This window comes from Tachysurus vachellii, chromosome 16 (assembly GCF_030014155.1).
Source record: "Tachysurus vachellii isolate PV-2020 chromosome 16, HZAU_Pvac_v1, whole genome shotgun sequence".
Classification (NCBI taxonomy): Eukaryota; Metazoa; Chordata; class Actinopteri; order Siluriformes; family Bagridae; genus Tachysurus; species Tachysurus vachellii.
In genome coordinates, this window is record NC_083475.1 from 19,558,183 (window position 1) to 19,571,880 (window position 13,698).

The following is a 13,698-nucleotide window of genomic DNA, read 5'->3' on the forward strand; positions in this document are numbered from 1 at the left end:
TAAGACGTTAATTACTACTTTAATTGTATTCCTTTACAATTAAACACATTACAAATTACATTTGTTCTAAATTTGTCAACCAAAATTTTTAATCTTAATTTATTATAAAAATAAAATCTTGAAATTCTTGAAACAAAAGGTCAGGACAAGTTTTTAGTTTTTTTAAAAAAAAATTTTATATTGACTTTTTATTTATATTTATTACGTTTATATTTTATATTAATATATTTTTATTTTATTATGCATTGGAATTTTACTAGAAACTATTTAAAAAAATAAAGCAACTTAAATGTTTTCAATGTTAAATTATGATTAATGGAAATCTATTAAAAGCATAAAACAGTGACTTAATCATTTTTAATTTAAGATTGAAAACATTTAAGTTGCTTTTTTTTAATAGTTTGGAGTAAAATTCAAACCATAAAAATCTAAAAAAAAATCAAAAATTTGTCCTGACCTTTTGTTTTTGATTTATTTTTATATTATTTAAATTTTTTATATTGACTTTTTTTTATATTTATTACGTTTATATTTTATATTAATATATTTTTATTTTATTATGCATTGGAATTTTACTCCAAACTATTAAAAAAAAGCAACTTAAATGTTTTCGATCTTAAATTATGATTAAAGAAAACCCATTAAAAGCATAAAACAGTGACTTAACTCACTTAAATTATTATTTAAAACATGTTTTAAGTTAAATGACATTCAATTATTATCGGCTTAAGCTTGACACAACAGACTCCAGGAAAAAAAAAAGCTAGCTAATTCCTAGCTAGCAGATTAGATTAACTAGGACTAAGCTAAACTTAGCATTAATAAGCATGCTATGATCTTAATTTGTGGTACAAAACTTTCTATATTAAATATTAATGTATTATTAGATACAACCACACAACAGTCTCAGATTCCTGGAATAAAACCTAATCTTCCGGACAGTTCTAAAAACACACATATTTATATAATTAATATATATAATATAATAAAACTTTGATTCCTAGCTACATATTTGTTAGCTAGCTAATTACACTGGATATAACTAACTATCCCTAACAATCTTTTTAGGAACTTGATAAGTTTAGCTAGGTTTACTCAGCAGATTTGAAGAACTAGTTAAGAATAGCAGAAAGAAATCCTAAGATTGTGTGGGAGAACTTTGGGAATTTGTTCCTAACCGAATATTTCTAATAAAAATCATCAGAAAGAGTCGAAAACTCTTTTAGTGATTTATTAACATATTGTGCGCATATCGTCGCCGTCGGGCGGAAACCTCGTATGTCCAAATTTGGTCAATTTCATATTTTTTCACATATCGATGCTATTGGTCAGTCCCCACGTGGGTCTGTTATGTTTACAAGTTATTAACCAATCTAAAGTCTTGAAAATAGCTTGAGCACAAATCTCATAACTTCATTGGACACTTCAACTGTCCACCTCTTCCTCACTCCGCGTGAGAGCTTCACGGCATATTTCTCCTCGAGAAGAGTCGCAACGAATCAACACGTCTTCTGAGGTAAATGTCTTCAAAACACGGGGCTCAAAGAAAAAAAAATCTTGACCCCCGCTAGTTCTGGTGCTCATCTGAGGACAGGAATTTAGCGCAAGACAATCCACTGTAACGCGGACTAAACCCTGTGCACTGCAGATAAGGTACGGCGTTTTTTTAATGTCCTGAAAAATAACGGTTTTGGAGATACGAGGATTCCGCCTGACAGCGACGATATGCATGTTATGTTATACATAACATATACACAAAAATGTCCTCAAATGAAAAAAAAAAATTATGAGATATTTTAACCTATGTCAATGATCAGATTTGGGGAAAAAAAAATCAAAATAAGTCTTTCATGTTGATGACAGTGAAGATGTTGGATAGATCACACGATTAAACTTTGTAGTTATGAGTTTAACACCCTAAAGCACAGCACAGGATGAGTTCAGCGTAAAAGAAACCTTAAGGACATGACAGCTAGGTAGAAACGGGAAAAAGTTGTAGTGGCAATTTTTTTATTTTCCTTCTCCTCTTCGTACAGTGAGCTCTGTAAAATTACACGAGTCACAAACTTTATAAGAAAACAATTAAAAAACAGAAAGGTTTATCCAGCTGTCCATATACACAAAGAAAACCCTTTCTCTCTCTCTCTCTCCCTCCCTTTTATTCCTCGCACTTTCTCTCTCTCTCCCTTTTTCCTCTCTCTCGCGCTCTCTCTCGTGCTCTCTCTCATGCTCTCACTCCCTTTTCCTCTTTCTCTCTCTCTCTTTTTCCTCTCTCTCTCTCTCTCTCTCTCTCTCTCTCCTTTTCCTCTCTCTCGCTCTTTTCCTCTCTCTCTCTCTCTCTCTCTCACTTTTTCCTATCTCTCGCTCTTTTTCCTCTCTCTCTCTCTCTCTCTCTCGTTCTTTTTCCTCTCTCTCTCTCTTTCTCTCTCTCTCTCTCTCTCTCGTTCTTTTTCCTCTCTCTCTCTCTCTCTCTCTCTCTCTCTCTCTCTCTCTCTCTCTATCTCTTTATCTCTTTATCTCTCTCTCACTTTCTCCATCCAGACACAACTCATAATATTCATCTCTAATATAGCCATATCTTAAAAAAACAAACATGAGAGTCAACACGAGAAAAAATATTCCTCCGATTCTGTACTATAGCCGCAGTAGTGCACTGGGGGGGAAAAACACAACCTGACTAAGAGCAGAAATAATGAACAAAATGCCAGACATGAAGATCTAAATGGAAGACAACATTAAGGAAAATATTGATTCTGTCCCTCCGCGTGTGACATCATGGTCAATAAAGCCTCGACTTGGGCTTATTGGTGTTGCCTGGGAGATGGGACGAAGCACTGCGCCTCCGCCGACTCGACAGCAACCATGTAAAAACAACAGATTCGGCCCCTAAATTAGCTTTCACGGCTGACGCCGAATAAACTTGCCGTCAATAGCAATTCCTCAGGGTGCGAGAGGACACGTGACAGGGTGACGCAGGAAGAGAACGTGTCACGGCTGAGATAACATTATTTACTGCCTACTTTAAAGTCTAATAGGTGACACATCGTAAACAACATTCTTTATTTATTTACTTTTTTACATAACAGAGTAGATTAGACAGATTAGACATGATAAACATCACTTAGTAGTGAATTGTTCACTTAGTAGTGCTTTTACTAAAGCACAGAATTGGAGTTTAGACGTGTAGAAACTTAAACTATAACGTATGAACTGCATTGCTGTTTAATTCTGTAAGATTCTACACTTTATGGAACAAGTCTCTCTCTCTCTATGTTTCTCTTTTATGGTCAGTCATGCGGCAGCAATTTGGCTTAAACGTCTGTATGACCCCTGAATTAAACCTTCAGCAGCCGATTAGGCTACCACATTCGTCTGGTGAATAAACTCACGCTCGGATTCAATATCCTGCAAAAGTCAAGACGGCAATTTCCTGGGTCAGTGACTAATAAGACTTCCTGAATTCATCTGTTTCAACATGCACAGAAATGAAACCGTAACACCTGTAAAGACGACGCAGCAGCGCTGACCTTTATAGGAGACAACCTGAAACCGTAACGGCAACGGAGAGAGAGAGAGAGAGAGAGAGAGAGAGAGAGAGAGAGAGAGAGAGAGAGAGAGAGAGAGAGAGAGAGAGAGAGAGAGAGAGAGAGAGAGAGGGAGAGAGATAGACAGAGAGGGAGGGGGGAGAGAGAGAGAGAGAGAGAGAGAGAGAGAGAGAGGGAGCGAGAGAGAGAGAGAGGGAGAGAGAGAGACAGAGAGATAGACAGAGAGGGAGGGGGAGAGGGTGGAGAGAGAGAGAGGAGGGAGCAAGAGAGAGAGAGAGAGAGAGAGAGAGAGAGAGAGAGAGAGAGAGAGAGAGAGCTTCCCAGAAATAATGCATAACTGATGCCAGATATAATACTCTGAAATCAAATACAAACACAAATAAACCACCACTCACGCACTCACTCAAACACTCACTCACACTCACTCACTCACACACACACTCACTCACACACTCACTCACTCACACACTCACTCACTCACACACTCACTCACACACTCACACACTCACTCACACACTCACTCACACTCACTCACACACTCACATTACACCAATAAAAATATCTGCGCTTTACCTACTTATTAAGCACACTTACAGTAATATATATATATATATATTAAAACTCCATCACAATACTTAGAGAAGACATTTTAGCTTGATCATGTTTTATTGAACGGTTTAAAGAGACGTTTGGACCCTTGTCTGGATTGTTTAGAACCTCATTTTGGTCTTATTTTATTAGAAGTATTTCTGTAATCATATAACCACTGTTTTTTTCTGTTTAAACTGAAGTTGTTTCTTTTTTGTTTTTCTTGTGTTATATTGAAAAGATCACAAACAGAAATAAAAAGCTCGCTGAAACTAGACAGACTCAATCTGTAAACTTTTTAAAAACTTTTTCCAGTCTTCTCTGTTCGGTTTGATCGAATCTGTGCCTGTGATATCCTCAGATCCCTGTTTATTGGCTCACAGGTTTGTAGCTCATCTGCCTCCAGGTACGATATGTTCTGAGATGCTGTTCTGCTCAACGCAGCTGTACGGAGCGTTTATGGGAGTTACTGGTAGCTTGAACCGGAACGCTTGACTTTTGCGTTGAGAGTCTGACGGATTAAGCAGGTGTTCCTATTAAACTGGACGCTCGGTGTATAACAGCACTATCCTTCTTGTCTGGTGGAACTTTGAATAAGAGACTCATCATCAGAGGAAGTTAATAGATCTCACCATCAGAGAGTAGGAAATTACACCCGGTCTCAATCGTACTCTCTCCGATGATTAACTGATTTAAAAGGGGGGAAAAAAAAGCAACAGGAAAGAGGCTGAGAGAAAAGGGGTGAACGAAGCCAGGGAGATTACAAGAGCTACATCTGTGTCCCAATTTGACCAGTGGTAAGATTTTAATCTGTGTAAAGGTGATTCGTCTCTGTCGCTCGGCTCGAAATTACATTTAAGCTCGGGATATCACACACGCACAATTATTCAATTAGCAAGAAAGGGCAGTGAAGTGAAGACTATATTTAGCATTTACACTCAGAACATCATAGTCATAATGTAGTTTTCTCTCAGCATGTGTGTGTGGGTGTGTGTGTGTGTGTGTGTGTGCGGGTGTGTGTACAGATTTACCACTGATGGAGCTCGTATTGCGTCTTGCTTCTCTCTTCTTCCAGACCTTTCTTCACCTCTTCAGTGATCTTCCGTCTCAGCTCTGACTCATCCACTGCAGCAAGGAAAAGAAAGAAAGAAAGAAAGAAAGAAAGAAAGAAAGAAAGAAAGAAGAGAGAGATAGAGAGAGAGAGAAAGAAAGAAAGAAACAAAGAAAGAATGAAAGAAAAATAAAAAGAAAGAAAGAAAGAGAAAGAAAGAAAGAAAGAAAAAAGAGAGAGATAGAGAGAGAGAGAAAGAAAGAAAGAAAGAAAGAAAGAAAGAAAGAAAGAAAGAAACAAAGAGAGAAAGAAAGAAACAAAGAAAGAATGAAAGAAAAATAAAAAGCAAGAAAGAAAGAAAGAAAGAAAGAAAGAAAGAAAGAAAGAAAGAAAGAAAGAGGAAAGGAAAGAAAGAAAAATAAAAAAGAAACAAAGAAACAAAGAGAGAAAGAAAGAAAAAAAGAAAGAAAGAGAGAAAGAAAGAAAGAAAGAAAGAAAGAAAGAAAGAAAGAAAGAAAGAAAGAAAGAAAGAGGAAAGAAAAAAGAGAGAAATAAAAAAGAAAAAGAAACAAAGAGAGAAAGAAAGAAAAAAGAAAGAAAGAAAGAAAAAGGAAAGGAAAGAAAGAAAAATAAAAAAGAAACAAAGAGAGAAAGAAAGAAAAAAAAGAAAGAAAGAAACAAAGAGAGAAAGAGAGAAAGAAAGAAAAAGGAAAGAAAGACAGAAAGACAGAAAGAAAGAAAGAAAGAAAGAAGGAAAGACGTTCGTGAGAAAAACAGGCTGAAAATGTCTGGAAATGTGTTCGACTCGAGGCAGTGAAAGAGTCATTCAGTGCCATTAAAACCTCATTACACTTCATTCAAACACACAAACCTCCGTCTTCTCGTACCGTCTGCTATGTTTCAAACACAAATGGGCAAGTGGTAACTTTTTAAAAGGATATAAATAAACAAAAACTTGACAAAAAACAAAATAGTTTTTTTTATTTATTATATACTGTGATGGAGAATAAAGAGAGACGTGAGGAGATAAAATGTTTATAGCTCTAGAGCATAAGTGACAACAGGCACCAACCTGAGACTAATATTAAAGATGATTATAAATACATAAATACTGAGGTTTTTATACCGTAAAATTTTATAGTTCCTATTTGTATTCAGCAACCGTTAAACCAAAATAAACTAGGAAGAGGCGCATCGCGATGACGATAGGGCTGGGCGATAAAATAATAACGATATGTATCGCGATAAACACGTGATCAATATCGATAAAAAATGTGTTCGATAAAACGTTCGATATTTTTTATTCTTCGTCGGAAGGAAACAGAGGTTGCGAAGCAAGTTTGGTTGCATTAACAAAGGCAGTCACTCTCTGGTAACCTAGCAACGTAGGGAGTGACATGCTAACAGCCAATCATGTAACAGTATCACGTTTGGTTGCGCCACATCGTTGCCTCGTGCCGGTCTGCTGGATTCCTCTTCAGTAACCGGCGACTGATGAGCAGAAAATGAGCCGCAGAGAGCGAGGAAATTGTAAATAAAAGAGGAAAAGTCAGCTACTTTTTCATATTTCCGCAGGTTTTATATTTCAATGTTACTGTAGTGTATCAGGTTTGTGTTTATATTACAGATGTATCTCAGTCTACATCAGTTTTATTTATGTTTACAAAACACTGCACATATTTTAAAACACTTTATTCACCAGAAGGTGAACAGCTAGTGAACTTTTCTAGCACTAAACTTGCACTAAATTTCTCAGGTTTCTCTGTTTATATTTAACACTTTGCACTATTTTATTACACTTTATTAAGCATTTCTTACATTTTGCACCTTAAATGTTAAGAGATAATTGTTAAGTGTTCATTGTGACTTTAGACTCATGTTTACATTTTAATTATTTGAGTTTTCCTGCTTGTTGACATTTCTGTCTTAATAACTGAGGGGATTACGATCAGAGGAAGGTTAAAATAAATAAAAAATAAAAATGATTAAAATGTAATATATTTTTCTCCTGGTCCTTATTTTAAATGGGTCCTAAATATTATCGATAATTATCGATAGCGACCGATATGAAACACTGATATCGCGATACAGTTTTCAGCCGTATCGCCCAGCCCTAGTCTACGATATAAAATACACGTTAAAGAAAGGAAATAAAATTTTTTCCCGAATCGAGTAGAAAGCATAGATTTTTTTCTAGTGGCGTCTGTTTTCGGAACTTCAGTTAAAAGCTGAACAGGCCACGCCCACAAGCGCCAAAATGCGGTTTAATTACACTAAACTGCAGCTGAATCTTCAGGAATAACCAGGGCCATGATTTTAATAATTCATGAGTGCTGCACCAGATGGAGATTTAATCTGTTCGGAAAAACAAAACAAAAAAAAAAATAAATGGTTCAGTAACACCATCGAAAAAGATCGAAAGGAAAAAAAAAAACACCACCAGATGGAGAGTTGAGAAAAGCAACTCTTCTCAAACGCGCTCCTGATGGTTCAGCGCATAACACTTCGCTGCAATTCCCAGCACTTCCAGAGAAAGAGATTAGCTGGTGAGAAAGTGAGAGACAGAGAAATAGCGTGACACTTTTGACACTTATTACTGCTACAAAGTCATGGCCGAGTCACTGGCCTTCTGATATAAACCTGAAGAACGGCTAATAGAGGCTGAGGAAAGACGGGAGAATTAGAAACGCCTCCGATGTCAAAGTTTTCCCTCTGTAATCTTCTACACATCACCTGTTATTTTCCGTTTACCTTGTGAGCTCTCAGAGGTGTGGAGATAGAATCGTGCAATAAATCACATCATGAAAGGATTGTAGGGTTTTTCAGAAAATCTAAAACACTGACTTCATTAAAAAAAAATCCATCAACTTCATCCAAAAGCTGATATGTGAACATGTGTCTCTTTTAGATGTCCTTCTGTTCAACACCTTTGATAAAACTCTTACTGTATTTAAAGGTGGGGTCTCCGATTTTTGAGAAATGCTTCAGAAAACTGAGTCGGGCAAAAATAATAAACAAAAATCAAAACAAACGTGTGGCCAGTGAGCAGAAAGGGGCGTGTCTTGTCAATATGGGCGGAGAGAGTGTTCAGTGCGCATGTGTGACATTAGCAGAGAGCGGTTTTAACATTAACATGGAGGATAAAAACAAAGAAAGAAAGAGAAGAAAGACTTACGTTAAGGTAAGAAGTAGGACGTGTTAATATAGGATCAGCTTTCCAGCGCTGGAGAGAACTGAAGGAGCAGGAAGTTGGTCACATATTCACAGATTGGAGTTTCCTGAGTCAATAACTCCTGAGCTAAACGCTGTTACTACACAAATAACACCTCTTTTCTATCGTAGTAATGTAGAGACGCAGCTACAACCGTGTTTTGTGTAGTAACAGTGTTTAGCTCAGGAGTTATTGACTCAGGAAACTCCAATCTATGAATATGTGACCAACTTTACTTAAGACGCCGAGGCGCTTTTTTCCTTCTCGATAGGTGAGTAACGTTGGTTTTGTTTTGTTACACAGAACTAATATATGTCTTTGTCCTTTACATGATTATGCTTGTGTGTCATTTTTGCTTGTTTGTTTATCTACAATCGTATTGTTCTTCCCTTCAGCTATGATAAAGACACGTTTCTTTCCATTAGTTGCCTGGGTTACGTATGTATGTGTGGGCGGAGCTATTGATACAGGGGTGGGACCCATTTGGGTTAGGGGCGTGTTTGTTTTGGTGACTTCAAATGTCAACATTGGCTTTCAAACAACGGAGACCCCACCTTTAAATAGATCGTTCCCATCATTGTGCACCCTGACCACACTATCCCAGCATGACAATGCCTCATTCAGACATGGTGTGGAGGTTAAGGTTGGACTGAAGGAATTCGAGTATCTGGTACAGAACCCTGATCCCCCTGGAGCCTCCTCTCGATCCCACCATCAGAGTCCGATCTCACTAATATTCTGGTGGTGATCTGAATGAACACAAATCCCCACAATCACTACAAACTCTAATTGTAATCCTTCCCTGAGAAGATCGGAGCTTATTATAACAGCAAAAGCAGGTCCGTAGCCAGCCTAATGAAAGGGGGGGTTCTTTTTTTTCAAAAAGTGGACCTTTTTGCAGTTTTTCTCCTCCTTTTGTATTTAATTATGAGGTTACTTCATTTTGGTGACCTTTTATGCACTAATTTGAGCTGGATTATCTTGTCTGCCGGTATCTTAACGAGCACGCTTTTTGATGCACCTAAATTATTTACTGCATTGTTGTCAAATTGCTTCCTCGTGTACCACCTTTTTCAGTCCATACACAGTTCATAAGTTTAAAGCCCACACTAACAACAGAATAGATTTAATGAACTTTACTGAAGTATTAATAATAATTATTTTCATCATCATTTCTTGACTCTCTGTCAATGCCTCTTTGCTTGTTGCTGTATTTGTCTTGACACTTATGGATTTAGTTCACTGGTCAGTTCCAATCTTCTTGGATGCAATTTGGAGAATATGTCACATGTTTCCCACGTAAAGAGCAACTCGCATGGTGTATTTAATCTATTTTGACTTATTTAAGGGAAACTTTGAGACTGAATAGTTTTAACAAGCTAACCTTAATAGAAAAGGAAATAAATGTTTATATAATTGTAATAGTAATGAAATTACCTCCCTGGGACGTAACTGTTACGTTGCCAGTAAGTTATAAAATACGTAACTAGAACGTACTTGGTTATCTCGCGACGTTAGGAGACCGTAGTGGCGATGTAGTGATTTGGTACTGTAATGGTAATGAAATTACCTCCCTAAGACGTAACAGTTACGTTGCCATCTGGTAAGTCATGAAATTACCAAAAATGACCAATAAATTACGTAACTAGTACGTCGTGTGTTAGCTGGGTAGGGATCGTAAACCAATTAATAATTTACCTCAAGCGGTCCGCTTTGAAGTTCTCAGAGGAATAAAGACGCGCACCGAAGGAGAGAAGCATTTCCATTGGCTCCAGTCTGCCGGTATTGGCCAATCACAAAAGTCGATATTGCACAGCCAATATCACTGAATATCCCACTATGTTTTATTATGTTGGCTTTGTAGAAGCCAACATTCTGTTTTCCTATTTAAGTTTAGACAAAAATTTATAAAGTGTAACTCCTCCTAGAGCTTTCGAGCCACATGCACCAAATTCGGATATGTCGTAGAACCTGGTCTGAAGATTGTTGCTCTTACTTTTCTAAGCGATCCGAGTACCGGTACTTCCGGTACCAGGTCTCAAATTGGCCTTTTTTCCATAGACTCCCATTATAAACTTTGGAGGTTTATAACTCGGCAAGCTTTGGAATTATCTACACCAAACTCGGCCAGCATCTTTAGGGTGATACTCCGAACAAAGTTTTAAATTGGTGTACCGACTGGCTTTCCGGTTGTGCCGCAGCCCCGCCCCCAAAATATGCAAAATAAAAAAATTGCACAACATGGGCATGTGATATATCAAAACACTCAGCACAATGAGGGAAACTGCCTCATGTGTATTGTGCTCACGTCACGTGATGTCACCTGATGTCACGTGAAAATCAAAAATTAGCACAACATGGACAAGTGACATATCAAAACAATCAGCCCAGTGAGGGGAACTCCCTAAGGAGTATTTGGATGATGTCACATGCTTGTCTCCACTTACCTCCAAATGTTTTGGCAACCTAGCTTTTTGTCCACTTGTCTCCAAAAGCAACACTAACCCTTATGTCCACTTGCCTCCAAAAAGCACCATCCATTGCGAATACTGTACTTGCACCGTCAAAGCCAACATCAAGGTTTGTCGCGTCAAACTTTACAAATCTAGTTACAATTACGCTACATTTATATGGATATTATATTGTAGACTATTGAGTGGATAAAATATAGAAATCCTTTTAATTAAAAATATATATATAATGTAACCCTCCCCCCATCATTCAGAGGCGATGCTTCATTGTTGCTTTTTAAAAGTGTATTGCGAGAACTCTCTCTGAACTGCGCGCACACACACACAGCTACAATTGTGTGTGTGTGGGGGGGGGGGGGTTAGCGTTGAAGGTATAGCGTTGAAGGACGCATCGAATTTTCAGCAGCAAATTTTCTACGGTTTTATTTTCTCTCGAATTGGTATGATGAAGATAACTGAGAGATCTGGTTTATTGTGCATCATAAGCTATTACAGTATATGACCGAAGTATTCCTTCTTCTCAGTGAAGCATGGTGGCGATAGCATCGCAATGAGCATTACCCTTTTGCTCTTGGTTGCTTATCTGACTAATCCTTTTTTGTTAAAAAGATAAAGACTAGAAATAAAAATTGTGTTATTAATTGCAGAAAATTCATTCTAACAAAATAAATCAACAAAATTGAAAGTGTCAAAATTATTGCAACGCCTGCAATTAGTCTTATATTAAACCTCCCCTTGGCAACAACACCGAAACACTTTGGTGAATAAATAATACAGAGAATAAAGATACAGAGCAAAAAAAAATCAGACAATTTTACCAGACTGTGCTCTTCAGGAGTTCAGTGAAGTTTAGGTCAAGGAACTGGGGTGGCCATGTCTGCTTCTGTGATCACTGAACCATTAAACACAGTATGAGCTGCGATTTTCAAAATCACCAGGAGACAAAAGTAGAGCTGTACGATGTAATCACAGAGAAAAGGATAAGACCCGTTTTAAACTTTGCAAAGCGATTAACGTAACCCGATACGTATCTATCCGTCGGTCTTGAGAAGACTTCTACATACTTTTAAACCTTTCAGACCATCTCCTGCTCATTTACGATCCTGTTTTTCATTATAAACTCAATCTCCAGACTTAAAAGAAAGCCGAGAAGTGGACAGTGAGAAGGAGATTTAAAGAGAAAGAGACAACTCTGAATCCTGTAATTCTGAGCCATCTCAGAGCTTGGAGGAGTCCTCTGTAGGTCACGTGCATTTCCAGAATGACATTAGCAGTCCAGGGCTCTATGTCACTCCTGTGACATGTAAATGTTAAAAGATTAAAAACTCATCATCTTTTGATATTTCCTCTCTCCATGTCTGGCTCACATCGGCATTAAAAGAAACCTGCGGAGTAGCTCTTAGGCGAGGAGATAATAGACAGAGGCAAATTGCGCTTCTCATCAGAAGTTTCATTAACCTCAGGACCTGAGCGGAGGGAGGGGTAATCTGGGACATTACCGCTTCCTCACGCTCCGGCTTAAACGAGTCGGAACACCTTCCCACCTGCAGAAGGAAGCTTCCAGGCATATCAAAAAGCCCAGACAATCTAGATTTTCTCTCCTCCCTCCACACAGTTCCCTGTTCCTCCGATGCTAATCCTGATCCAGAAACGCTTCCTGTGTTTTTCTGCACAACCTTTTCACCCGACGTTTTTGCAGAGATTCAGGATAGTCGCGTTGATCTGCATGTTAGGTTTACAATACTATCATCAGTGCGTGCGAGACATATAGACTCTTAGCAAGAGGCTAATCTAACATTAGTTAAGCATGTTAGGTGAGTTCTGAACTCTGTTTTTAAAAAAAAGATTGGGCTCAATCGTCCGGTTTATCCCCTGGTGAGGTTCTTATGTTGCAAGTGTGACACACGGCACAACGAAGATGACGTTCGTTTACTATAAGATGCTTGTGTTTTACAGTGAAAGGAGGCAGAGCACGCAGTTTATGGTGATCATAAAAAAATTAGGCAGGATAAGCAACACAAGAAGACTGGGGCGCGTTTATTTTTATGCGGAACTTTGATTGGTGACCACATGCGTTGTTCTCTGCAGCTCCTGAAGCAGCCAGTGATGTTCTTGAGTAGAAGTTTACAAACTGTGTTTTGGATACAAATAGACAGCAGCTACAGCAAATGTTTATGTAGCTTGCGCATGAGATACCATGAGGTAGCAGGGTAACCATGACCATAGGGACCCTGTGGTATTGTCAGGGATACCGGAAAAACAGTGGCCATATCTCCATGGACAAGGTATCCATTGAGATACCAGAAAATACAAAACCATGGAGATACCAGAAAAAAAAAAAACAATGGTGATACCAGGTAAAAACCAAAACCATGGAGATACCAAGTAAATCCAAAACTAGGGATTTACTATAGAGATACTAGGGAGACCAAAACCATGGAGATACCAAGTGAATTCTGAAAAAAAGATGGCAGCACGGAACTATTCACATTTTTATCCCAACTTTTCATGGTACATGTTGTTTATGTCACCATGTACAGCTATATATGGTTGAAATTACAATAAAAACTTCTTGACTTGAAACCTAAACAATGGAGATACCAGGAAAATCAAAACCATAGATATACCAAGTGAAATCAAAACCATGGAGATACCAAGTGAAACCAAAACCACTGAGATCCAGAGAAAACCAAAACAACAGGGACACCAGGGAAACCAAAACTATGGAGATACCAAGTGAAACCAAATCCATGGGGATACCAAGTGAAGCCAAAGCCATGGAGATACCAGGGAAACCAAAACCATGGAGATACCAAGTGAAGCCAAAGCCAT

The 13,698-nt window shown here is 37.9% G+C and overlaps 1 protein-coding gene across 3 annotated transcripts in view; it reads right to left on the reverse strand.

Annotated features, from left to right (window-relative positions):
* chchd3a (coiled-coil-helix-coiled-coil-helix domain containing 3a) overlaps window positions 1-13,698 on the reverse strand; it is a 102,965-nt gene that overhangs the window by 71,282 nt on the left and 17,985 nt on the right. For all 3 annotated transcript variants that reach the window (XM_060889709.1, XM_060889708.1, XM_060889710.1), the window contains one exon: window positions 5,165-5,258. In XM_060889709.1, coding sequence (XP_060745692.1) covers window positions 5,165-5,258 — 94 coding nt within the window. The remainder of the gene's footprint in view (window positions 1-5,164; window positions 5,259-13,698) is intronic.